The 27,516-nt window shown below is 50.9% G+C and overlaps 1 protein-coding gene across 1 annotated transcript in view; it reads left to right on the top strand.

The window, feature by feature from the left end:
• gfra2b (GDNF family receptor alpha 2b) overlaps positions 1 to 27,516 on the top strand; it is a 400,451-nt gene that overhangs the window by 340,847 nt on the left and 32,088 nt on the right. Inside the window, exons 6-7 of the mRNA XM_059959447.1 lie at positions 77 to 211; positions 5,306 to 5,490. Coding sequence (XP_059815430.1) covers positions 77 to 211; positions 5,306 to 5,490 — 320 coding nt within the window. The remainder of the gene's footprint in view (positions 1 to 76; positions 212 to 5,305; positions 5,491 to 27,516) is intronic.

Below are 27,516 nucleotides of genomic sequence, written 5' to 3'. Positions count from 1 at the left end.
TGAACTCTGATCATTTGCTTGAGTATTAGGTGACATATCTCAACACTTTCCATTCTCTCTGCTTCGTTCTCTACAGGTAGTGACATGACCCCAAATTACGTGGACACAACAGACATTGTAGTGGCTCCCTGGTGTACATGCAGCGGCAGCGGGAACCAGAAGGAAGAATGCGACAAGTTTCTGAACTACTTTAAAGAAAACATCTGCCTCAGTAAGTGGGGTGTTGTCACTGACGGGGGATGGCATTGATATGACTCTGAAAGGAGTATTTTCAGCCCCAGCTTCCACAGTTCCCAAGGTCCAAGGTTTACATTAAGTACAAAAAGCTGTTGGTGTCAGTTGATTAGACCTTCAATTCTTAGCTGTTGTGCAGCGAGAAGAAAACATTGTTAGCACAATGGTGCCTGTGTAAGAGAAGTGTTGGAGTAATCTTTGATCATTACTAAAGTGCTGTGTGATTCATACAGTTCAAGGTTGGATCTCTTACTTGTTGTGAGATCAGTCATAAAGAAGTAGGAGTCTGCATGGAAGGAGAGTCACACTCTCAGGCATTTATAATTTTGCATCTCATCCAGAGACTCACAGCCATTAATTGTGCAGGCTTTGGCCTGTGTAAGGGTAACTCGTACAGCACGGTATCAGGCCCTTCAGCTCACAATGTTGTGCAGAACCAAATTCACCAAAACTAATCTGTATGCTTGCACAATGTTGATATTGCTTTGTTTTCCTCACATTCACGTACCTATTTACATGTCTGATAAATGTCTCAGGCAGTTCATTGCAGACACCCACCACTCTCCCTGTGTAAAAAACTTGCCTCTCACATCTCCTTTGAAACTATCCCCTTTGCATGTCCTCTGGTATTAGATGTTTCAACCCTGGGGAACAGATACTCATTGTCTACTCAATCTATGCCTTTCATATCCTTATAAATCTTTGTCAGATCTCACTCTGCTTCCACAGCTCCAGAGAAAACAGTTGTCCAACTTCTTATGATAACACATGCCCTCTAATCTAGGCAGCATCCTGGTAAGCCTCTTCTGCACCCTCTCCAAAGCCTCGATATGTAATGGGGCGACCAGAACTGTATGCAATACTATAGATGTGGCCGAACTAGAGTTTTAAGAAGCTGAACATAACCTCCTGACTTTTGAACTCAGTGCCTCATTGAATAAAAGCAAGTATTCTGTAGGGCTTCTTAACCACCCTATCAACCTATGTAGTCACTTTCAGACAGCTATGAACTTGGACCCCAAGATCCCACTGCTCAGCAACACTGTTATGGATCTTGCCCCTAACAGTATATGTACTGTCTCTTTACACTTAACCTACAATGGTACAACTCCTCACGTTTGGCTGGGTGAAACTCCATCTGCCATTTCTCGACCCATATCTGCAACTTATCTATACCGTGCTATATTCTTTACCAGTCTTCTACACTGTCCACAACACCACCAGCGTTCATGTCGTCTGCAAAGTTATTAATGCACCCTTTACACTTTCAACCAGGTCATTTATATCACAAATATCAGAGGTCACATTACAGATCCCTTTGGAATACCACTATTCACAGAGCTCCAGCTAGAACCACTTCCTTTTAGCTACTACCCTCTGCTTCCTTTGGCCAAGCCAGTTCTAAATGTAAACACCATGGAGTCCATGCATCTTAATCTTCTGGATGAGCTTTCCTTGAGGGACCTTATTAAATCTGTACTAAAATCCACGGAGACATCCACAGCTCTACCTTCATCAATCACCCTCATCGCTTCATCAAAAAAGGTCAATCAAGTGAGAAAGACACATCTTGCCTTGCACAAAACCATGCTGGCTCTCCCTAATTAGGCCATGGTTTTCCAAATGATCATAAATCCTATCCCTAAGAATTCTCTCCAATCTTACCTGCAACTGACATGAGTCTCACCAGTCCATAGTTACAGGATTATCCCTGGTTCCCTTCTTGAACAATAGAACAGCATTAGCTACTCACCAGACCTCTGGACCTGGCCTGTGGCTAGAGAGGACACAAAGATATTAATCAGGGTCCTAGCATTCTCTTCACTTGCCTCTCTCAGTAACCCAGGATATATCCCATCAGGCCCTGGAAACATCCATGCTGACGGTCTTTAAGAGACCCAACACTACCTCCTCCTCTAGTTCAAAATGCCCTAGCATATTATAACTCAGCACCGATTTCCCTATCCTCCACATCCTTCTCCTTGGTAAATAATGATGTAAAGTACTCATTAAGGACCTCACCCACATTACTTGCATTCAAGCAAACGTTCCCCCCTTTTATTAAGAGGATTAGATAGAGTGGACAGCCACTGCTTCTTCCCCAGGGCACCACTGTTCAGTACAAAAGGACATGGCTTTAAGGTAAGAGGAAGAAAGTTCAAGGGGGATATTAGAGGAAGGTTTTTTTACTTAGAGAGTAGTTGGTGCATGGAATGCACTGCCTGAGTCAGTGGTGGAGACAGGTACACTAGTGAAGATTAAGAGACTACTAGACAGGTATATGGAGGAATTTGAAGTGGGGGGTTATATGGGAGGCAGGGTTTGAGGGTCGGCACAACATTGTGGGCTGAAGGGCCTGTAATGTGCTGCATTGTTCTATGTTCTATGTTGACATGTGTATAGAATGCCTTGGGATTCACCTTAATTGTACTTGCCAAGAACATTTCATGGTCCTGCCTGGCTTTTCTAATTCCCTTCCTGAGTTCTTTCCTGACTTCTTTATAATCCTCAAGAGCTCTGTTAAATTTTAGCTTCATAAGATTTACGTTCTTTTTCTTTTTCTTGACTAAATTCATCACCTCCCTGTACATTCAAGGTTTTCTTAACACCATGGTGTGATTTTCATGCAAAGAGAAGTTGGTTTAGCTAGGGAGTGATGAGTCTGTGGAATTCCTTCTGACTGGAATAGTGGATATAAATCTGAATCTGAATCTTAAATGGTTAATTACCCTTCCGGAGTTTACATTAAGCCTCTCATTGGTATTTCTCATGCAGTAAATACACCCCAATGGACAGACATCCACCTGTTGCTTTGGAGATGCCATATTGATGAACCAACACAAGCCAATTTTAGCTTGTTAAATCTCCAGGAGACTGTTGAAATCTTTAGGCTGAGCAACAGGAGGACTCTCTGTGCCCTACATCTTTTCGGTAATCAGCATTTTCTTCCCCACATAGACCTCCAATTATTCCCTGAGCACTGCTTTGCATCCTTGTCCCTGGAACCAGTGCCCCTGTAAAAGAAGCAGGTTATAGAAGACAAGTAGGTTCGAATAGATCAAGAACAACCTAACTATTTGTATCTTGTAAGCTTCTTAAAATTTCAAATCATGCACAACTCTGCTATTCATATCCTAACAGGAACTGTAATCTATTCACATTTAAATCCACTTGTCCTCCTAATCTACATTGTCTTCAGGCACCCATTGTGAATAAGATTATAAATGGGGAATTCAGTCCATCAAATCTGCTTCACCATTCAATCGAAGCTGATTTACCTACCCCCTCAACCAATTTCTCCTGTGTTCTCCCTGTAATCTTTGATGCACAAACTAATCAAGTATTTATGAACCTGGGCTTTAAATATACCCAATCACTTGGCCTCCAAAGCCACCTGTCAAAATGAATTCCACAGATTTACTATGATCTGGATAAACAAATTTGCTTTTGCTTTCAAATCGTACCATGATGTTAATGATTGTTATATCTGTAATCTCCACCAATGACTGTTCTCTGTAATCTCACTGACAACTGTTATCTCTGTAATCTCCCAACGACTGTTATCTCTGTAATCTCACTGATGACTGTTATCTCTGTAATCTCCACCAATGACTGTTATCTCTGTAATCTCCTCCAAAGACTGTTATCTCTGTAATCTCCTCCAAAGACTGTTATCTCTGTAATCTCCTCTGACGACTGTTCTCTATAATCTCCTCCAATGACTGTTATCTCTGTAATCTCACTGACGACTGTTATCTCTGTAATCTCCTCCAATGATTGTTGTCTCTGTAATCTCCCCAACATCTGTTATCTCTGTAATCTCACTGACGGCTGTTATCTCTGTAATCTCATCCAATGACTGTTATCTCTGTAATCTCACTGACAACTGTTATCTCTGTAATCTCCACCAATGACTGTTATCTCTGTAATCTCACTGACGACTGTTATCTCTGTAAACTCCTTCCAAAGACTGTTATCTCTGTAATCTCCCTAACATCTGTTATCTTTGTAATCTCACTGACGACTGTTATCTCTGTAATCTCCTCCAATGACTGTTATCTCTGTAATCTCACTGATGACTGTTATCTCTGTAATCTCCTCCAATGACTGTTATCTCTGTAATCTCACTGACGACTGTTATCTCTGTAATCTCCACCAATGACTGTTATCTCTGTAATCTCCTCCAATGACTGTTATCTATGTAATCTCCCCATCAGCTGTTATCACTGTAATCTCCTCCAACGACCGTTATCTGTGTAATCTGTAATCTCCCCAATGACTGTTATTACTGTAATCTTCTGACAACTGTTATCATTGTAATTTCCCTCAACGACTGTTATCTCTGTAATCTCCCCCAATGACTGTGTCTCTGTAATCTTCCCCCATGACTGCTATCTATGTAATCTTGTGCAGTGACTTTCATCTCTGTAATATCCTCCAACCCCATCTTCATTTTCTGCTCCCTTCCCTATTCCCTGATTACAATTCCTCCAACACAGCTTTTCACTTGATTTCACTCAGTACTGCTCTCTTCAGTAAACCTCTTACCCTTGCCTCTTTCTTGCTGAACTTCTTGAATCCTGCCTCCTCTTTGCTTTTCCTATTATCCTTTCTCCACCACCATGATAATTATGTGTTCCTTTGAAGTGTGTGTGCTGTTTCCTCTGAAGCTGATGTTACCCTGTGTATCGAACATTGAGCACTAAAGCACAGTACAGGCCCTTTGGCCCATGGTGTTGTTCCGACTCATTCATCAAGATCAATCCAACCCTTCCCTCCTACATTGCCCTTTATTTTGCATTTACCATCTGCCTATCTATGAATTTCTTAGCTGCCCCTGATGTATCTGCCTCTACCATAACACCAACACGTATCCACCAGTCGCTTTGTGTTAAAACCTACCTCTAACATCCTCCCTATAATTTCCTCCAATCACCTTAAAATTTTGTCATCATGTTTATCCATTTCTGCCATCTCTGGCTGTCCACTCGATCTATGCCTCAGAGCATGGAATCAGTTCCACGTAAAATGTGTGCAGTCATCTCTGTAATTAACATTTGTGTTTTTTAAGGGAATGCAATGCAAGCTTTTGGCAATGGGACAGATGTGAGTACATGGAAATCCAGCCTCCCTACCTTGGCCACGTCTCTCGTCAAGACTGAGAAAACAGTTCAGAGTGCTGAACCATCTGACCACATAAAGGAGATCACAACGGCAGATGATGCAAACATTCTCACCGTGTGTCCTGACCTACAGGTACAACACCTTCCCGCCAACCCTGACACCTTCACTTGAGCCAAAACAAAATGCCATGAGGAAGAGCTCAGGCACACCTGTGGTTATTTTACCACGTTGGCTGCAATGGGGAATTAGAGGAAGAGAGAGTTGGGTATTCTATGAGTAAAATCATCCAGGCTAGACTATACTGGTCGTAGATGGTGCACAGAAATAGATAGGATGCTTCACTTCATTATTCTTGGGTTTGCTGGCAAATGCATCACTTATTGCCCATCCAAAACACAAGAGATTCTGCAGATTCTGGAAATCTAGAGCAACACACACCAATTGTTGCAGGAACTCAGCGGGTTAGGCAACATTGATGGAAATGAATAAACAGTCTATATTTCAGACTGAGACCCTTCATCAGAACTGGGAATGAAGGGGAACAAGGGGAAAGAGGACAAGCTAGAAGGTGATAGGTGAAGCCAGGTGAATGGGGGAGAGGGAATGAAGTAAGAAACTGGGAGGTGATAGGCAGAAATGGTAAGGAGCTGGAGAAGAAGGCACCTGATGGACTATGATCTGTTTGTTCACTTCCATAGTTGTTGCCTGACCTTCTGGGTTCCCCATTTTGTGTATATTACTTACCCAGAGTTGTGCATGAAAAGCTTAGTGTGTTCAATTAATATGGTTGTATTGTGTGCTCCTACAGTGATGTCAGAGAGGAAACTCCAGGATTTCTAGGTCTGGCAATGGCAGGACACGAGAAACTGACTGAACATCAAGGGTTGCCTCGTTATACCTACACTTGGTCCCTCAAATACCCATTCAAATTTCATTTTCCTTCTCGATCTTCATGACACCGCAAACATTCCCCATTCAATTACTTATCCAACTCTGGCATTGCAGGTAGGCAGGATGGTGAAGAAGGTATTTGATACACTTGCCTTCATTGATCAGGAGATGAGAATGGGAGTTAGGATACCATGTTACAGCTCTAGAGAATATTGATGAGACCATGCTTGGAAATACTGTGTACAGTTCTGGCTCCCCAACTATAGGAAGGATGTCATAAAGATGAAAACTGTGTAGAAAGGATTATCAAGGCTAAAGGAATGGAGGCATTGAATTATAAGCAGAGACTGGATAGGCTGGGAATATTGTCCCAGAGCGAAACTTACAGAGGTTTATAAAATCAAAAGAAGCACAGATGGTCACAGTCTTTCTCTAAGGGTAGGAGAATCTAAAACTAGCAGTCGCAGGTTGAAGGTGGGAGGAGAAAGAGTTAAAGCAGATCTGAGAGGCAGCAGTCTACCTACAGAGAGTGGGTAGCGAGTGGAGATACATCTTTGCTGAAGGAAGTGTAAGGCACTCCTTCCCTCTGCTGATCCTGGATCTCTCTCAACCACATACACCTGCCTTCTTGCCATATATGCCTTCTACCCTGAATGGTGTCTGTGGGAGTGCATTCCACAAAATTTGCTACTCTCTGGCTAAAATAAATCCTCCTTACCTCTGTTCTAAAAGGTCATCCCTCAATTTTGAGACTCTGGTACCCTGGTACTCTGGTATCTTTTGATACCCCCACCATAGGAAACATCTTCTTCACATCCACCTTATCTAGTCCTTTCAACATTCAATAGGTTTCAATGAGATCCCTCTGTATTCTTCTAAATTCCAGTGAATATAGGCCCAAGCCTACCAAACACTCCTCATATGTTAACCCCTTCATTTCCTTGAGAAACTCCTCTGGCCTCTCTCCAATGATGACACATCCTTTCTAAGATATGGGTCACAAAATTGTTGATAGCACTGCAAGTGCGGCTTGACCATGATCTTGTAAAGCCTCAGCATTATCTTCTTGCTTTTATATTCTATCCCCCTTGAAGTAATGCCAACATTGCATTTGCCTTCTTTATCACAGGCTCAACCTGTAAACTAACCTTCTGGGAGTCTTGCATGAGGACTCCTATGCCCTCTGCACCTCTGATGTTTGAATTTTCTCCCCATTTAGATAATAGTCTGCACTATTTTTCCTTTTACTAAAATGCATTATCATACATTTCCCAACACAGTATTCCATCTGCGACTATTTTGCCCATTCTTCCAATCTCTCTAAGCCCTGCTGCAATCATATTGCTTCCTCGATCTACCTACCACTCCACCTATCCTTGTATCATCCACAAACTTTCCCACAGAGCCATTAATTCCATTATCTAAATCACTGACAAACAATGTGAAAAGTAGTGGTCCCAATACTGATCCATGAGGAATACAACCAGAAAAGGTCCATTTTATTCCCACTCACTGCCTCCTGCCTGTCAGTCATTCCTCTAGCCATGCCAGTATCTTTCCTGTAATGCCATAGGAATATATCTTGTTAAGCAGTTTCATGTGTGGACCAATGCATCCATTATCTCTTCAGCAACATCTCTCAGGACTCAGGAATGTAGTCCATCTGGTCCAGGTGGCTTATCCATCTTAAGATCTTTGCCCATTTTTTCCTATTTTTGCCCATTTTAGTAGCAATGTCACTCACTCCTGCTCCCTGACACTCACGTACCTCTGGCACACTGCTAGTGTCTTCCACAGTGAAGACTGATACAAACTATTCATTACATTCACCTGCCATTTTTTTTATCTCCCATTACTACCTCACCAGCATCATTTTCCAGTTGTCTAATATCAACTCTCCCCTCCCTTTTACTCCATATATAACTATAAAAAACTTTTGGTATCCAGCTTTATGTTATTGACTAGTCTGCTTTCATATTTCATTTTTCCCCTTCTTATAGGTTTTTGTATGATTTTAAAAGCTTAACAATCATCCAACTTCCCACTCCCCTTAGATTCCCTTTCCTTGGTTTCCCTTATCAGCCACCATTGCCTATCCCTGTCATTTGAGAACTTCTTCCTTTATGGGACATACCTATCCTGCACCTTGTGAACGATTCCCAGAAACTTCAGCCATCTCTGTTCTGCCATCCTACCCGCCAGTATCCTCCTCCAATCCACCTGGGTAATCTCCTCTCTCATGCCTCTGTAATTCCCTTTATTCCATTGCGATACTGATACCTGTGACTTGTGCTTCTCCCTTTCAAATTGCAGTATGAATTCATCATATTATTATCACTGCCTCCTATGGGTTCCTTTACGTTAAGCTCCCTAAAAAGATCTGGGTTGTTACACAACACCCAATCTAAAATACCCTTTCATGCACAAACTGCTCTAAAAATCTATATCACATTCAACAAATTCCCTCTCTTGCGATCTGACAGCAATCTGATTTTCCCGATCCCCTTGATTATTGAACTTACCCATTACAAATGTGTCATTACACTCATTACATGCCTTTTACAGCAAACTTTGCAATCTCAACTTCACATCTCGTTTACTATCTGGAGACCTAGATATGTTTTTCTCCCCTTGCAGTTTCCTAACTCCGCCCACAAAGATTCAACATTGTCTGACCCTCTGTCACCTCTTTCCAAAGATGTAATTCCATCTCTTACCAACAGAGCCACACCACTGCCTTTGCCTTCCTACCTGTCCTTTCAGTACAAAGTATATGCTTTGATGTTAAGCTTCCAACTGTGGCCTTCTTTCAGCCACAACTCAGTGATGCCCACAACATCATACCAAACAATCTCTTAATTGCGCCACGAGTTCATCCACCTTATTCTGAATGCTACACACATTTAAATACAGCACCTTCAGTCCTACATTCTTCACCCTTTTGAATTTTGCCTCTGTGGTACAAATTAACTCTTTGTTCTGTCTGCATTTGTACCCAAACTTTGGCTTGTCCTTCCTTACATGCATGTTACATTCATCATCTACTTGTAAGTCTGCTGGCTCATCCTCAGCTCGATCATACTGGCTCCCGTCACCCTACCATATTAGTTTAAACCATTCCCAATAGCTCTAGTAAACCTACCTGCAAGAATACTGATCTCCCTTGGATTCAAGTGCAACCTGTTCCTTTTGTACAGGTCGCACCTGCCCCAGAAGAGCTCCTAATTATCCAGAAATATGAATCCCTGCCCCCGCTCTAATGCTTCAGCCACACATTTATCTGCCAGCTCATTCTATTCCTATCCTCACTGTCTGGTGGCACAGACAGCAATCCCAAGATTACTACCTTTGAAGTCCCACTTCTCTGCTTCCCTCCCAACTCCCTAAATTCTATTTTCAGGACCTCCTCCCCTTTTCTGCCTTTGTCACTGGTACCAATATGTACCACGACTTGTGGCAGCTCACCCTCCCTTTTCAAGATACTATGGATGCGTTCAGAAAATCATGGATCTTGGCACCTGGGAGGCAAAATAACATCCATGTTTCTTTTTTGCATCCACAGAATTGCCTATCTATCCCCCTCACTATACAATCCCCTATTACTGCTGGCATCCTCTTCAGTTCCATACCCTTCTGAGCCACAGAGCCAGACTCTGTGCCGGAGGCAAGGCCACTGTTAGTTGCCCCAGGTAGTTTCCCCCCGCCCCCCCCCCTCAACAGTACTCAAAATGGAGTACTTATTGTTGAGGGGGATGGCCACAGTGGTGCTCTCCACTATCTGACGTTCTCCTTCCTTCTCCTGACAGTAACCGATTTATCTGTCTCATAGCCTAGGGGTGACTACCTGTCTGTAACTGCTGTCACTAACAAGCCGCAGCACTACTTCCCTAACATGATCTCTAAGGAGTAGCATCCCAATGTACCTGGTGCAGGTGTGGGCATCAGGGAGGCTGTTAGTCTTCTGGAAATCCCACGTTTGACACCCAGAACAGAACACTGGTCCTGTAGATGTACCCTCTATTCTCTCTAGAGTTAAATAAGAAATAAGGAATGAATTACCTACTTACCTTGCCTCTGCCTGTTCTCACTGGAGCCCTGTTGAGGCTGTGCCTCAGTCCACTCCAGTGACGTCCACTCCCATAATGACTGCTCCACCAGAGAGTACCCCTCTTTTACGGAGACTGGGACTTGCATGAGAACGCTTCTTCTGCGTCTGCTTCGTACTCCAATCAAGGATTCCCGTTGGAAACCCTTCCTGCCTTTTAAAGCTCTTCACTGGACGTGTGGGAATGCCTCTACCGCATCTGTGCTGTACTCCAAGTCCTGGTTATGCGACCACTGACGCCAGGCAGACAGTCTTTGAAGAGTATTGATAATGGCTGGGGTCACCCGTATTATAAAGACACTGTCCATAAAAAGATATGGCAAACCACCTTCTATAGAAAAATCCGCCAGAAAAATGTCATGGTCATGATACCATGATCGGCCATGTCATACCAGACAGCACATAATGATAATGAGTGGTGGGGGGGGGGGCGGTATATGAAACATGGTGCCAGAGGGAGTTATAGAAGCAGACACAGTTAACAATATTTAATAGACATTTAGATAGGTACATGGATAGGAGAGCTTTTGAGGGATAAAGGATAAACAAAAGCAATTTATCTAGTTCACGTCAGTACCTTGGTTAGTAGGGTAAGTTGGACCAAAGGACCTATTTCCATGTGGTATAACTATCAATCTAGGACTCTGACATCCAAGTGCTACAGCCAATGAAAGACCTTTGATGAACAGTTGCTGCTATAGTATGGGTGACATCAGTCAGTGTATGTGCTACATGGATCTGTAACATTTGTTTGTCATATATTGGTTCAGGACAACTTATCTGAGTGACTTTGAAAGCATCCCATTGGGTTTTTCTCCCAACGCTAGAGATGGCAGATGTGGCTTTGTTCTTTTCCCAAGAATAGCATCTCAGATGGAGCACGATTCCCTCATTGCCCCATCAGCTTGCCTCCGAGGCATGAGCAGAAGGTGGAGTTCACAGCCATAGACATCACCCTCATTGGCAGCTTCAGTGCTGAACTGTGATTTGACCTCTCAAGGATCACTGCAGTCGCTGTCTATAAACTCTAAACTTATAAGTATAGGCTGCAGTTCACTAGCAAGATCTATAAATAGGAGGTCTTTGATCTGTTGAAGTATTGACTGAAACAGTGTCATTGACTTTTACAAATTCAATTCAGAGAACAGTTTCTGATTCATGTTCCCCAAGGCAAGGAGTGAGAATGAATAAAAATAATGTACAGAAATCATTCAGTGCTGAAGGCCCTTGGATCTTCAGTCCATGCAGGCATATGGCATATTAGACATTCATAAACTTATCAATCCTGAGAAGGGGCTCGGCCGAAACATCGATCGTTTACTCTTTTCCATAGATGCTGCCTAGCCTGCTGAGTTCCTCCAGCATTTTGTGTGTGTTGCCTGGATTTCCAGCATCTGAAGATTTTCTGTTTGTTGTAAACTATCATGATTACTTAAGTAAATCAACATGAATGCACAGAGGGAAGAAACAGGGCTTGGTAATCATCTAGGCGCTCAAACACAAGGTAATGGCCAGGTGCCCATTCACCTCCATTCAGTCCCAAACAGTCCTTCCAGGTGAGGCAACACACCACCTGCAAATCTACAGAGGTTGTCTATTTTGTCTAGTGCTTCCGATGCAGCCTCCTCTATATTGGTGAGACCCATCTTAAATTCAGGCACTGCTTTGTTGAACGCCTTCTCTCCATCTGCCAAAAGTGGAATTTCTGGGTGGCCACACTATATATTCCGTCCAGCTAGCCTTGAACCTGATGGCATGAATATTGATTTCTCCTTTTGGTAAAAAAATATTTCCCTGCCTCACCCCTCTGCTTCTATTCCCCACTCTGGCCACTTACCTCTCCTCACCTGCCTATTACCTCCCCTTGGTACCCCTTCTCCTTCCCTTTCTCCTTTGGGCCACTCTCCTCTCCTAACAGGTTCCTTCGTCTCCAGCCCTTTACCATTCCTACCCACTTGTCATCTTCTGTCCCCCACCTTTTTATTCTGGTGTCTTCTCCCTTCCTTTACAATCCTGATGAAGACTCTCAACCTGAAATATCAACCTGAAATTCATCTCCATGAATGTTTCCTGACCTGCTGATTCATCCAGCATTTTGTGTGTGTTGCTCTGGATTTCCAGCATCTGCAGAATTGCTCATGTTCATAATATTCTAATGTCCTTCACAGTTGTGAACTAGTCAATCTGTTGCTTTGACACAGACTGCTCACTGTGACCACACGGACTTCCTCTGGTTCCAACCCCTCGTGACTAAAACATGCAGGGTCCATCCAAAAAATTGCTTTGTACCTTTTGCCTCCTCAGATGCTGCTTGACATTCAGATTCCAGAATCTTCAATATCTTGCATCTCCAAAGGTGGGTAGGTTAATTAGCCTCTGTAAATTGGTTTGGGAATATGGGGAGACCATCATGGGATTCAGTGTGTTAAGGAAGAAGGCAGGAGAATGCAGATGAGAGGGATAACAAATTAGCCATGATGAAATGGCAGAGCAAACTCTGTGAGCTGAATGGCCTAATTCTGCTCCTCTGTCTTTTGGTCTTATGGCCTCATGGTGTAACTGAGTGCTCAATAGTCAGCAGGGACTTGGTGGAAGGGCTGGTTCTTCATAGCATGTCCCTAAAACCATAGGTGACAGGAAACTTGGTCAAAGAAAGAAGTTTAGGACTAAAATGTGGAGAGATTATTCAGAGTTTTCATTGAGCACTACAGAACAGAAATAGGCCCTTCAGCCCATCTAGTCTGTGATAACCTGTTTTTCTACCTATATTTATAGAACATAGAACATACAAAGCAGCATAGGTCCATTGGCCCACAATGTGCTGACCTACTAACCATTCCCAAGGTGAATATAACCCTGCCCTCCCACATGGCCCCATTGTAACCAATGGAAACCTGAAATGCTATACAGAATACCATCAAAGTTTGAATGAACAGCCTTCAGGTGAAGGAAGAAAGTGAACTCTAAACACAAGAGATAATGCAGATGCTAAAAATCCAGTACAACACACACTGGAGAAACTCAGCAGGTCAGGCAGCATCTATGGAGAGGAATAAATAGTTGACATTTCAGGCCAAGGTTCTTCCTCAGGGAATGAACTCAAACAGTTAAGGCATGGCCTCGGATGGGCGATGCAGTGGAGATCGGGGAACACTAAAGGCTTGATTGAAAACATGAGGAGTCCTCTGCAGGTTGTAAAGCTGGAGGAGAATACAGGGAAAGTGTTGAGGGTTTTAAAATCAGCTGAGGAAATAGTGAGAAGAGAAGGGGCCAGCTTTCCTGTTGTCAAATGTTGGTGTTTGATCATCGCAGGCAGTGGTTTTAACTGACTGATGCCAAGAGACATTTGATGAATGAGTCGACAGGCTGTGCTGATGAAATACTGACAAGGATATTTTTTTACTCAATGCTTCATTCAGTTGCCAAAAAAGCGAAATCAAGAATGTAACTTTCTTAATACATTGGGCTGGTATACTTGACCAGGCTGTCACATCACCATGTCATTTAGAGGCGAGACAATTAATAAAGATATGAGGAAAATTCTGCAATGACTTATTTCGGAGTTAATGTATCTTGTTTACTGAGCCCATACAAAACGCCTCTTAGAATTGGCACTGGAGCCTGTGTTAGAGTGCAGATTCTCAGAGCAGAATGTTCAGAATCATTGCATAGTGTTAAATTATATTTATAAAATATCCATTTACATGTCTGTGATTAAATATTTCCTTCAATGAGCTTCAGCAGTCTGAATAAGAAATGTCCCAGCTGATGTTCAACTAACACTGCTCTCTCGTCTGAACTCGGGGGTGGTGTCTTTCAGGTCGACTCAACCAGTGTAATTGCTAAGCAGCACTGAGGAGTTGCAGGTTCTTTCAGAGAGGTCATATTGAGGGAGGGTCACACTGTGGGAGGGGTGGTACTGAGGGAGGGTCACAGTGTGGGAGGGGTGGTACTGAGGGAGGGTCACACTGTGGGAGGGTGGTACTGAGGGAGAGTCACACTGTGAGAGGGCTGGTACTGAGTGAGGGTCACAGTGTGGGAGGGGTGGTACTGAGGAGGGTCACACTGTGGGAGGGGTGGTACTGAGGGAGTGTCACACTATAGGAGGGGTGGTGCTGAGGGAGGGTCACACTGAGGGAGGGTTGGTACTAAGTGAGGGTCACACTGTGGGAGGGGTGGTACTGAGGCAGAGTCACACTGTGGGAGGGATGGTACTGAGGGAGGGTCACACTGTGGGAGGGGTGGTACTGAGGGAAGGTCACACTGAGGGAGGGGTGGTACTGAGTGAGGGTCACACTGTGGGAGGGGTGGTACTGAGGCAGAGTCACACTGTGGGAGGAATGGTACTGAGGGAGGATCACATGTGGGGGGGCAGTACTGAGTGAGAGTCACACTGTGGGTGGGTGTCACACTGAGGGAGGTTCACACTGTGGGAGGGGTGGTACTGAGTGAGGGTCACACTGTGGGAGGGGTGGTACTGAGGGAGGATCACATGTGGGGGGGCAGTACTGAGTGAGGGTCACACTGTGGGTGGGTGTCACACTGAGGGAGGTTCACACTGTGGGAGGGGTGGTACTGAGTGAGGGTCACACTGTGGGAGGGGTGGTACTGAGGGAGGGTCACACTGCTGGAGTGGTGGTACTGAGTGAGGGTCACAGTGTGGGAGGGGTGGTACTGAGGGAGTGTCACACTATAGGAGGGGTGGTGCTGAGGGAGGGTCACACTGTGGGAGGTGTGGTACTGAGGCAGAGTCACACTGTGGGAGGGATGGTACTGAGTGAGGGTCAAACTGTGAGCAGGGTTGTACTGAGGGAGGGTCACACTGTGGGAGGGGTGGTACTGAGGCAGAGTCACACTGTGGGAGGGATGGTACTGAGTGAGGGTCAAACTGTGAGCAGGGTTGTACTGAGGGAGGGTCACACTGTGGGAGGGGTGGTACTGAGGGAGGGTCACACTGAGGGAGGGTCACACTGTGGGAGGGGTGGTACTGAGGGAGGGGTGGTACTGAGTGAGGGTCACTGAGGGAGGGGTGGTACTGAGTGAGGGTCACACTGTGGGAGGGGTGGTACTGAGGCAGAGTCACACTGTGGGAGGGATGGTACAGAGTGAGGGTCACACTGTAGGAGGGGTGGTACTGAGGGAGGATCACATGTGGGAGGGGCAGTACTGAGTGAGAGTCACACTGTGGGGGGGTGTCACACTGAGGGTGGGTCACACTGTGGGAGGGGTGGTACTGAGGGAGGGTCACACTATAGGAGGGGTGGTACTGAGGGAGAGTCACACTGTGGGAGGGATGGTACTGAGTGAGTGTCACATTATGGGAGGGGTGGTACTGAGGAAGGGTCACACTGCTGGAGTGGTGGTACTGAGTGAGGGTCACAGTGTGGGAGGGGTGGTACTGAGGGAGTGTCACACTATAGGAGGGGTGGTGCTGAGGGAGGGTCACACTGTGGGAGGGGTGGTACTGAGTGAGGGTCACACTGTAGGAGGGGTGGTACTGAGTGAGGGTCACACTGTGGGAGGGGTGGTACTGAGGGAGGATCACATGTGGGAGGGGCATTACTGAGTGAGAGTCACACTGTGGGGGGGTGTCACACTGAGGGAGGGGTGGTACTGAGGGAGTGTCACACTGAGGGAGGGGTGGTACTGAGTGAGGGTCACACAGGGAGGGTCACACTGTGGGAGGGGTGGTACTGAGGGAGGGTCACACTGAGGGAGGGGTGGTACTGAGTGAGGGTCACACTGAGGGAGGGTCACAATGTGGGAGGGATGGTACTGAGGCAGAGTCACACTGTGGGAGAGATGGTACTGAGTGAGGGTCACTCTGAGGGAGGGGTGGTACTGAGGGAGGGTCACACTGAGGGAGGGGTGGTACTGAGGCAGAGTCACACTGTGGGAGGGGTGGTACTGAGGGAGGGTCACAGTGTGGGAGGGGTGGTACTGAGGGAGGGTCACACTGTGGGAGGGTGGTACTGAGGGAGAGTCACACTGTGAGAGGGCTGGTACTGAGTGAGGGTCACACTGTGAGAGGGCTGGTACTGAGTGAGGGTCACAGTGTGGGAGGGGTGGTACTGAGGGAGGGTCACACTGTGGGAGGGGTGGTACTGAGGGAGTGTCACACTATAGGAGGGGTGGTGCTGAGGGAGGGTCACACTGAGGGAGGGTTGGTACTAAGTGAGGGTCACACTGTGGGAGGGGTGGTACTGAGGCAGAGTCACACTGTGGGAGGGATGGTACTGAGGGAGGGTCACACTGTGGGAGGGGTGGTACTGAGGGAAGGTCACACTGAGGGAGGGGTGGTACTGAGTGAGGGTCACACTGTGGGAGGGGTGGTACTGAGGCAGAGTCACACTGTGGGAGGAATGGTACTGAGGGAGGATCACATGTGGGGGGGCAGTACTGAGTGAGAGTCACACTGTGGGTGGGTGTCACACTGAGGGAGGTTCACACTGTGGGAGGGGTGGTACTGAGTGAGGGTCACACTGTGGGAGGGGTGGTACTGAGGGAGGATCACATGTGGGGGGGCAGTACTGAGTGAGGGTCACACTGTGGGTGGGTGTCACACTGAGGGAGGTTCACACTGTGGGAGGGGTGGTACTGAGTGAGGGTCACACTGTGGGAGGGGTGGTACTGAGGGAGGGTCACACTGCTGGAGTGGTGGTACTGAGTGAGGGTCACAGTGTGGGAGGGGTGGTACTGAGGGAGTGTCACACTATAGGAGGGGTGGTGCTGAGGGAGGGTCACACTGTGGGAGGTGTGGTACTGAGGCAGAGTCACACTGTGGGAGGGATGGTACTGAGTGAGGGTCAAACTGTGAGCAGGGTTGTACTGAGGGAGGGTCACACTGTGGGAGGGGTGGTACTGAGGCAGAGTCACACTGTGGGAGGGATGGTACTGAGTGAGGGTCAAACTGTGAGCAGGGTTGTACTGAGGGAGGGTCACACTGTGGGAGGGGTGGTACTGAGGGAGGGTCACACTGAGGGAGGGTCACACTGTGGGAGGGGTGGTACTGAGGGAGGGGTGGTACTGAGTGAGGGTCACTGAGGGAGGGGTGGTACTGAGTGAGGGTCACACTGTGGGAGGGGTGGTACTGAGGCAGAGTCACACTGTGGGAGGGATGGTACAGAGTGAGGGTCACACTGTAGGAGGGGTGGTACTGAGGGAGGATCACATGTGGGAGGGGCAGTACTGAGTGAGAGTCACACTGTGGGGGGGTGTCACACTGAGGGTGGGTCACACTGTGGGAGGGGTGGTACTGAGGGAGGGTCACACTATAGGAGGGGTGGTACTGAGGGAGAGTCACACTGTGGGAGGGATGGTACTGAGTGAGTGTCACATTATGGGAGGGGTGGTACTGAGGAAGGGTCACACTGCTGGAGTGGTGGTACTGAGTGAGGGTCACAGTGTGGGAGGGGTGGTACTGAGGGAGTGTCACACTATAGGAGGGGTGGTGCTGAGGGAGGGTCACACTGTGGGAGGGGTGGTACTGAGTGAGGGTCACACTGTAGGAGGGGTGGTACTGAGTGAGGGTCACACTGTGGGAGGGGTGGTACTGAGGGAGGATCACATGTGGGAGGGGCATTACTGAGTGAGAGTCACACTGTGGGGGGGTGTCACACTGAGGGAGGGGTGGTACTGAGGGAGTGTCACACTGAGGGAGGGGTGGTACTGAGTGAGGGTCACACAGGGAGGGTCACACTGTGGGAGGGGTGGTACTGAGGGAGGGTCACACTGAGGGAGGGGTGGTACTGAGTGAGGGTCACACTGAGGGAGGGTCACAATGTGGGAGGGATGGTACTGAGGCAGAGTCACACTGTGGGAGAGATGGTACTGAGTGAGGGTCACTCTGAGGGAGGGGTGGTACTGAGGGAGGGTCACACTGAGGGAGGGGTGGTACTGAGTGAGGGTCACACTGTGGGAGGGGTGGTACTGAGGCAGAGTCACACTGTGGGAGGGATGGTACTGAGTGAGGGTCACACTGTATGAGGGGTGGTACTGAGGGAGGATCACATGTGGGGGGGCAGTACTGAGTGAGAGTCACACTGTGGGTGGGTGTCACACTGAGGGAGGGTCACTCTGTGGGAGGGGTGGTACTGAGGGAGGGTCACACTGCGGGAGTGGTGGTACTGAGTGAGGGTCACAGTGTGGGAGGGGTGGTACTGAGGGAGTGTCACACTATAGGAGGGGTGGTACTGAGGGAGAGTCACACTGTGGGAGGGATGGTACTGACTGAATGTCACACTTTGGGAGGAGTGGTACTGAGGGAGAGGCACACTGTGGGAGGGGTGGTACTGAGGGAGGGTCACACTGCGGGAGTGGTGGTACTGAGTGAGGGTCACAGTGTGGGAGGGGTGGTACTGAGGCAGAGTCACACTGTGGGAGGGATGGTACTGACTGAATGTCACACTTTGGGAGGAGTGGTACTGAGTGAGGGTCAAACTGTGAGCAGGGTTGTACTGAGGGAGGGTCACACTGTGGGAGGGATGGTACTGAGGGAGGATCATACTGAGGGAGGGTCACACTGTGGGAGGGGTGGTACTGTGGGAGGGTCACACTGAGGGAGGGGTGGTACTGAGTGAGAGTCACTGAGGGAGGGGTGGTACTGAGGGAGGTGTGGTACTGAGTGAGGGTCACACTGTGGGAGGGGTGGTACTGAGGCAGAGTCACACTGTGGGAGGGATGGTACTGAGTGAGGGTCTCACTGTAGGAGGGGTGGTACTGAGGGAGGATCACATGTGGGAGGGGCAGTACTGAGTGAGAGTCACACTGTGGGGGGGTGTCACACTGAGGGTGGGTCACACTGTGGGAGGGGTGGTACTGAGGGAGTGTCACACTATAGGAGGGGTGGTGCTGAGGGAGGGTCACACTGTGGGAGGGGTGGTACTGAGTGAGGGTCACACTGTAGGAGGGGTGGTACTGAGTGAGGGTCACACTGTGGGAGGGGTGGTACTGAGGGAGGATCACATGTGGGAGGGGCATTACTGAGTGAGAGTCACACTGTGGGGGGTGTCACACTGAGGGAGGGGTGGTACTGAGGGAGGGTCACACTGAGGGAGGGGTGGTACTAAGTGAGGGTCACACAGGGAGGGTCACACTGTGGGAGGGGTGGTACTGAGGGAGGGTCACACTGAGGGAGGGGTGGTACTGAGTGAGGGTCACACTGAGGGAGGGTCACAATGTGGGAGGGGTGGTACTGAGGCAGAGTCACACTGTGGGAGGGATGGTACTGAGTGAGGGTCACTCTGAGGGAGGGGTGGTACTGAGGGAGGGTCACACTGAGGGAGGGGTGGTACTGAGTGAGGGTCACAGTGTGGGAGGGGTGGTACTGAGGGAGTGTCACACTATAGGAGGGGTGGTGCTGAGGGAGGGTCACACAGGGAGGGTCACACTGTGGGAGGGGTGGTACTGAGGGAGGGTCACACTGAGGGAGGGGTGGTACTGAGTGAGGGTCACACTGAGGGAGGGTCACAATGTGGGAGGGATGGTACTGAGGCAGAGTCACACTGTGGGAGAGATGGTACTGAGTGAGGGTCACTCTGAGGGAGGGGTGGTACTGAGGGAGGGTCACACTGAGGGAGGGGTGGTACTGAGTGAGGGTCACACTGTGGGAGGGGTGGTACTGAGGCAGAGTCACACTGTGGGAGGGATGGTACTGAGTGAGGGTCACACTGTATGAGGGGTGGTACTGAGGGAGGATCACATGTGGGGGGGCAGTACTGAGTGAGAGTCACACTGTGGGTGGGTGTCACACTGAGGGAGGGTCACTCTGTGGGAGGGGTGGTACTGAGGGAGGGTCACACTGCGGGAGTGGTGGTACTGAGTGAGGGTCACAGTGTGGGAGGGGTGGTACTGAGGGAGTGTCACACTATAGGAGGGGTGGTACTGAGGGAGAGTCACACTGTGGGAGGGATGGTACTGACTGAATGTCACACTTTGGGAGGAGTGGTACTGAGGGAGAGGCACACTGTGGGAGGGGTGGTACTGAGGGAGGGTCACACTGCGGGAGTGGTGGTACTGAGTGAGGGTCACAGTGTGGGAGGGGTGGTACTGAGGCAGAGTCACACTGTGGGAGGGATGGTACTGACTGAATGTCACACTTTGGGAGGAGTGGTACTGAGTGAGGGTCAAACTGTGAGCAGGGTTGTACTGAGGGAGGGTCACACTGTGGGAGGGATGGTACTGAGGGAGGATCATACTGAGGGAGGGTCACACTGTGGGAGGGGTGGTACTGTGGGAGGGTCACACTGAGGGAGGGGTGGTACTGAGTGAGAGTCACTGAGGGAGGGGTGGTACTGAGGGAGGTGTGGTACTGAGTGAGGGTCACACTGTGGGAGGGGTGGTACTGAGGCAGAGTCACACTGTGGGAGGGATGGTACTGAGTGAGGGTCTCACTGTAGGAGGGGTGGTACTGAGGGAGGATCACATGTGGGAGGGGCAGTACTGAGTGAGAGTCACACTGTGGGGGGGTGTCACACTGAGGGTGGGTCACACTGTGGGAGGGGTGGTACTGAGGGAGTGTCACACTATAGGAGGGGTGGTGCTGAGGGAGGGTCACACTGTGGGAGGGGTGGTACTGAGTGAGGGTCACACTGTAGGAGGGGTGGTACTGAGAGAGGGTCACACTGTGGGAGGGGTGGTACTGAGGGAGGATCACATGTGGGAGGGGCATTACTGAGTGAGAGTCACACTGTGTGGGGTGTCACACTGAGGGAGGGGTGGTACTGAGGGAGGGTCACACTGAGGGAGGGGTGGTACTAAGTGAGGGTCACACAGGGAGGGTCACACTGTGGGAGGGGTGGTACTGAGGGATGGTCACACTGAGGGAGGGGTGGTACTGAGTGAGGGTCACACTGAGGGAGGGTCACAATGTGGGAGGGGTGGTACTGAGGCAGAGTCACACTGTGGGAGGGATGGTACTGAGTGAGGGTCACTCTGAGGGAGGGGTGGTACTGAGGGAGGGTCACACTGAGGGAGGGGTGGTACTGAGTGAGGGTCACACTGTGGGAGGGGTGGTACTGAGGCAGAGTCACACTGTGGGAGGGATGGTACTGAGTGAGGGTCACACTGTAGGAGGGGTGGTACTGAGGGAGGATCACATGTGGGGGGGCAGTACTGAGTGAGAGTCACACTGTGGGTGGGTGTCACACTGAGGGAGGGTCACTCTGTGGGAGGGGTGGTACTGAGGGAGGGTCACACTGCGGGAGTGGTGGTACTGAGTGAGGGTCACAGTGTGGGAGGGGTGGTACTGAGGGAGTGTCACACTGTGGGGGGGGTGGTACTGAGGGAGAGTCACACTGTGGGAGGGATGGTACTGAGTGAATGTCACACTTTGGGAGGGGTGGTACTGAGGGAGAGGCACACTGCGGGAGTGGTGGTACTGAGTGAGGGTCACAGTGTGGGAGGGGTGGTACTGAGGGAGTGTCACACTATAGGAGGAGTGGTGCTGAGGGAGGGTCACACTGCGGGAGGGTCACACTGTGGGAGGTGTGGTACTGAGGCAGCGTCACACTGTGGGAGGGATGGTACTGAGTGAGGGTCTCACTGTAGGAGGGGTGGTACTGAGGGAGGATCACATGTGGGAGGGGCAGTACTGAGTGAGAGTCACACTGTGGGGGGGTGTCACACTGAGGGTGGGTCACACTGTGGGAGGGGTGGTACTGAGAGAGTGTCACACTATAGGAGGGGTGGTGCTGAGGGAGGGTCACACTGTGGGAGGGGTGGTACTGAGTGAGGGTCACACTGTAGGAGGGGTGGTACTGAGTGAGGGTCACACTGTGGGAGGGGTGGTACTGAGGGAGGATCACATGTGGGAGGGGCATTACTGAGTGAGAGTCACACTGTGGGGGGTGTCACACTGAGGGAGGGGTGGTACTGAGGGAGGGTCACACTGAGGGAGGGGTGGTACTAAGTGAGGGTCACACAGGGAGGGTCACACTGTGGGAGGGGTGGTACTGAGGGAGGGTCACACTGAGGGAGGGGTGGTACTGAGTGAGGGTCACACTGAGGGAGGGTCACAATGTGGGAGGGGTGGTACTGAGGCAGAGTCACACTGTGGGAGGGATGGTACTGAGTGAGGGTCACTCTGAGGGAGGGGTGGTACTGAGGGAGGGTCACACTGAGGGAGGGGTGGTACTGAGTGAGGGTCACAGTGTGGGAGGGGTGGTACTGAGGGAGTGTCACACTATAGGAGGGGTGGTGCTGAGGGAGGGTCACACAGGGAGGGTCACACTGTGGGAGGGGTGGTACTGAGGGAGGGTCACACTGAGGGAGGGGTGGTACTGAGTGAGGGTCACACTGAGGGAGGGTCACAATGTGGGAGGGATGGTACTGAGGCAGAGTCACACTGTGGGAGAGATGGTACTGAGTGAGGGTCACTCTGAGGGAGGGGTGGTACTGAGGGAGGGTCACACTGAGGGAGGGGTGGTACTGAGTGAGGGTCACACTGTGGGAGGGGTGGTACTGAGGCAGAGTCACACTGTGGGAGGGATGGTACTGAGTGAGGGTCACACTGTATGAGGGGTGGTACTGAGGGAGGATCACATGTGGGGGGGCAGTACTGAGTGAGAGTCACACTGTGGGTGGGTGTCACACTGAGGGAGGGTCACTCTGTGGGAGGGGTGGTACTGAGGGAGGGTCACACTGCGGGAGTGGTGGTACTGAGTGAGGGTCACAGTGTGGGAGGGATGGTACTGAGGGAGTGTCACACTATAGGAGGGGTGGTACCGAGGGAGAGTCACACTGTGGGAGGGATGGTACTGACTGAATGTCACACTTTGGGAGGAGTGGTACTGAGGGAGAGGCACACTGTGGGAGGGGTGGTACTGAGGGAGGGTCACACTGCGGGAGTGGTGGTACTGAGTGAGGGTCACAGTGTGGGAGGGGTGGTACTGAGGCAGAGTCACACTGTGGGAGGGATGGTACTGACTGAATGTCACACTTTGGGAGGAGTGGTACTGAGTGAGGGTCAAACTGTGAGCAGGGTTGTACTGAGGGAGGGTCACACTGTGGGAGGGATGGTACTGAGGGAGGATCATACTGAGGGAGGGTCACACTGTGGGAGGGGTGGTACTGTGGGAGGGTCACACTGAGGGAGGGGTGGTACTGAGTGAGAGTCACTGAGGGAGGGGTGGTACTGAGGGAGGTGTGGTACTGAGTGAGGGTCACACTGTGGGAGGGGTGGTACTGAGGCAGAGTCACACTGTGGGAGGGATGGTACTGAGTGAGGGTCTCACTGTAGGAGGGGTGGTACTGAGGGAGGATCACATGTGGGAGGGGCAGTACTGAGTGAGAGTCACACTGTGGGGGGGTGTCACACTGAGGGTGGGTCACACTGTGGGAGGGGTGGTACTGAGGGAGTGTCACACTATAGGAGGGGTGGTGCTGAGGGAGGGTCACACTGTGGGAGGGGTGGTACTGAGTGAGGGTCACACTGTAGGAGGGGTGGTACTGAGTGAGGGTCACACTGTGGGAGGGGTGGTACTGAGGGAGGATCACATGTGGGAGGGGCATTACTGAGTGAGAGTCACACTGTGGGGGGTGTCACACTGAGGGAGGGGTGGTACTGAGGGAGGGTCACACTGAGGGAGGGGTGGTACTAAGTGAGGGTCACACAGGGAGGGTCACACTGTGGGAGGGGTGGTACTGAGGGATGGTCACACTGAGGGAGGGGTGGTACTGAGTGAGGGTCACACTGAGGGAGGGTCACAATGTGGGAGGGGTGGTACTGAGGCAGAGTCACACTGTGGGAGGGATGGTACTGAGTGAGGGTCACTCTGAGGGAGGGGTGGTACTGAGGGAGGGTCACACTGAGGGAGGGGTGGTACTGAGTGAGGGTCACACTGTGGGAGGGGTGGTACTGAGGCAGAGTCACACTGTGGGAGGGATGGTACTGAGTGAGGGTCACACTGTAGGAGGGGTGGTACTGAGGGAGGATCACATGTGGGGGGGCAGTACTGAGTGAGAGTCACACTGTGGGTGGGTGTCACACTGAGGGAGGGTCACTCTGTGGGAGGGGTGGTACTGAGGGAGGGTCACACTGCGGGAGTGGTGGTACTGAGGGAGTGTCACACTGTGGGGGGGGTGGTACTGAGGGAGAGTCACACTGTGGGAGGGATGGTACTGAGTGAGAGTCACACTATGGGAGGGGTGGTACTGAGGGAGAGGCACACTGCGGGAGTGGTGGTACTGAGTGAGGGTCACAGTGTGGGAGGTGTGGTACTGAGTGAGTGTCACACTGTGGGAGGGGTGGTACTGAGTGAGGGTCACACTGTAGGAGGGGTGGTACTGAGTGAGGGTCGCACTGTGGGAGGGGTGGTACTGAGGGAGTGTCACACTATAGGAGGGGTGGTGCAGAGGGAGGGTCACACTGTGGGAGGTGTGGTACTGAGGCAGAGTCACACTGTGGGAGGGATGGTACTGAGTGAGGGTCAAACTGTGAGCAGGGTTGTACTGAGGGAGGGTCACACTATGGGAGGGGTGGTACTGAGGCAGTCACACTGTGGGAGGGATGGTACTGAGTGAGGGTCAAACTGAGGGAGGGGTGGTACTGAGGGAGGTGTGGTACTGAGTGAGGGTCACACTGTGGGAGGGGTGGTACTGAGGCAGAGTCACATTGTGGGAGGGATGGTACTGAGTGAGGGTCTCACTGTAGGAGGGGTGGTACTGAGGGAGGATCACATGTGGGAGGGGCAGTACTGAGTGAGAGTCACACTGTGGGGGGGTGTCACACTGAGGGTGGGTCACACTGTGGGAGGGGTGGTACTGAGGGAGTGTCACACTATAGGAGGGGTGGTGCTGAGGGAGGGTCACACTGTGGGAGGGGTGGTACTGAGTGAGGGTCACACTGTAGGAGGGGTGGTACTGAGTGAGGGTCACACTGTGGGAGGGGTGGTACTGAGTGAGAGTCACACTGTGGGGGGTGTCACACTGAGGGAGGGGTGGTACTGAGGGAGGGTCACACTGAGGGAGGGGTGGTACTAAGTGAGGGTCACACAGGGAGGGTCACACTGTGGGAGGGGTGGTACTGAGGGAGGGTCACACTGAGGGAGGGGTGGTACTGAGTGAGGGTCACACTGAGGGAGGGTCACAATGTGGGAGGGGTGGTACTGAGGCAGAGTCACACTGTGGGAGGGATGGTACTGAGTGAGGGTCACACTGTAGGAGGGGTGGAACTGAGGGAGGATCACATGTGGGGGGGCAGTACTGAGTGAGGGTCACACTGTGGGTGGGTGGTACTGAGGGAGTGTCACACTGGGAGGAGTGGTACTGAGTGAGGGTCACACTGTGGGAGGGGTGGTACTGAGGGAGGGTCACACTGTGGGGGGGGTGGTACTACGTGTGGGTCACACTGTGGGTGGGGTGGTACAGAGGGAGTGTCACACTGTGGGAGGGGTGGTACTGGGTGAGTGTCACACTGTGGGAGGGGTGGTACAGAGGGAGTGTCACACTGTGGGAGGGGTGGTACACAGGGAGTATCACACTGTGGGAGGGGTGGTACTGAGTGAGTGTCACACTGTGGGAGGGGTGGTACAGAGGGAGTGTCACACTGTGGGAGGGGTGGTACTGAGGGAGGGTCACACTGTGGGTGGGGTGGTACAGAGGGAGTGTCACACTGTGGGAGGGGTGGTACTGGGTGAGTGTCACACTGTGGGAGGGGTGGTACTGAGGGAGGTCACACTGTGGGAGGGGTGGTACACAGGGAGTATCACACTGTGGGAGGGGTGGTACTGGGTGAGTGTCACACTGTGGGAGGGGTGTTATACTGAGTGAGGGTCACACTGTGGGAGTGGTGGTACTGAGGGAGGGTCACACTGTGGGAGGGGTGGTACAGAGGGAGTGTCACACTGGGAAGGGTGGTACTGAGGGTCACACTGTGGGGGGGTGGTACTGAGGGTGGGTCACACTGTGGGAGGGGTGTTATACTGAGTGAGGGTCACACTGTGGGAGGGGTGGTACTGTGTGAGGGTCACACTGAGGGAGGGTCACACTGTGGGAGGGGTGGTACTGAGGGAGGGTCACACTGTTGGAGGGTCACACTGTGGGAGGGGTGGTACTGAGGGAGGGTCACACTGAGGGAGGGTCACACTGTGGGAGGGGTGGTACTGAGGGAGGGTCACACTGTGGGGGGGTGTCACACTGAGGGTGGGTCACACTGTGGGAGGGGTGGTACTGAGGGAGTGTCACACTATAGGAGGGGTGGTGCTGAGGGAGGGTCACACTGTGGGGGGGGTGGTACTGAGGGAGAGTCACACTGTGGGAGGGATGGTACTGAGTGAATGTCACACTTTGGGAGGGGTGGTACTGAGGGAGAGGCACACTGCGGGAGTGGTGGTACTGAGTGAGGGTCACAGTGTGGGAGGGGTGGTACTGAGGGAGTGTCACACTATAGGAGGAGTGGTGCTGAGGGAGGGTCACACTGCGGGAGGGTCACACTGTGGGAGGTGTGGTACTGAGGCAGCGTCACACTGTGGGAGGGATGGTACTGAGTGAGGGTCAAACTGTGAGCAGGGTTGTACTGAGGGAGGGTCACACTATGGGAGGGGTGGTACTGAGGCAGTCACACTGTGGGAGGGATGGTACTGAGTGAGGGTCAAACTGAGGGAGGGGTGGTACTGAGGGAGGTGTGGTACTGAGTGAGGGTCACACTGTGGGAGGGGTGGTACTGAGGCAGAGTCACATTGTGGGAGGGATGGTACTGAGTGAGGGTCTCACTGTAGGAGGGGTGGTACTGAGGGAGGATCACATGTGGGAGGGGCAGTACTGAGTGAGAGTCACACTGTGGGGGGGTGTCACACTGAGGGTGGGTCACACTGTGGGAGGGGTGGTACTGAGGGAGTGTCACACTATAGGAGGGGTGGTGCTGAGGGAGGGTCACACTGTGGGAGGGGTGGTACTGAGTGAGGGTCACACTGTAGGAGGGGTGGTACTGAGTGAGGGTCACACTGTGGGAGGGGTGGTACTGAGTGAGAGTCACACTGTGGGGGGTGTCACACTGAGGGAGGGGTGGTACTGAGGGAGGGTCACACTGAGGGAGGGGTGGTACTAAGTGAGGGTCACACAGGGAGGGTCACACTGTGGGAGGGGTGGTACTGAGGGAGGGTCACACTGAGGGAGGGGTGGTACTGAGTGAGGGTCACACTGAGGGAGGGTCACAATGTGGGAGG

The sequence above is a fragment of the Hypanus sabinus genome, chromosome 1 (assembly GCF_030144855.1).
Source record: "Hypanus sabinus isolate sHypSab1 chromosome 1, sHypSab1.hap1, whole genome shotgun sequence".
Taxonomy (NCBI): domain Eukaryota; kingdom Metazoa; phylum Chordata; class Chondrichthyes; order Myliobatiformes; family Dasyatidae; genus Hypanus; species Hypanus sabinus.
This window is presented reverse-complemented; position numbering and strand designations above follow the sequence as displayed.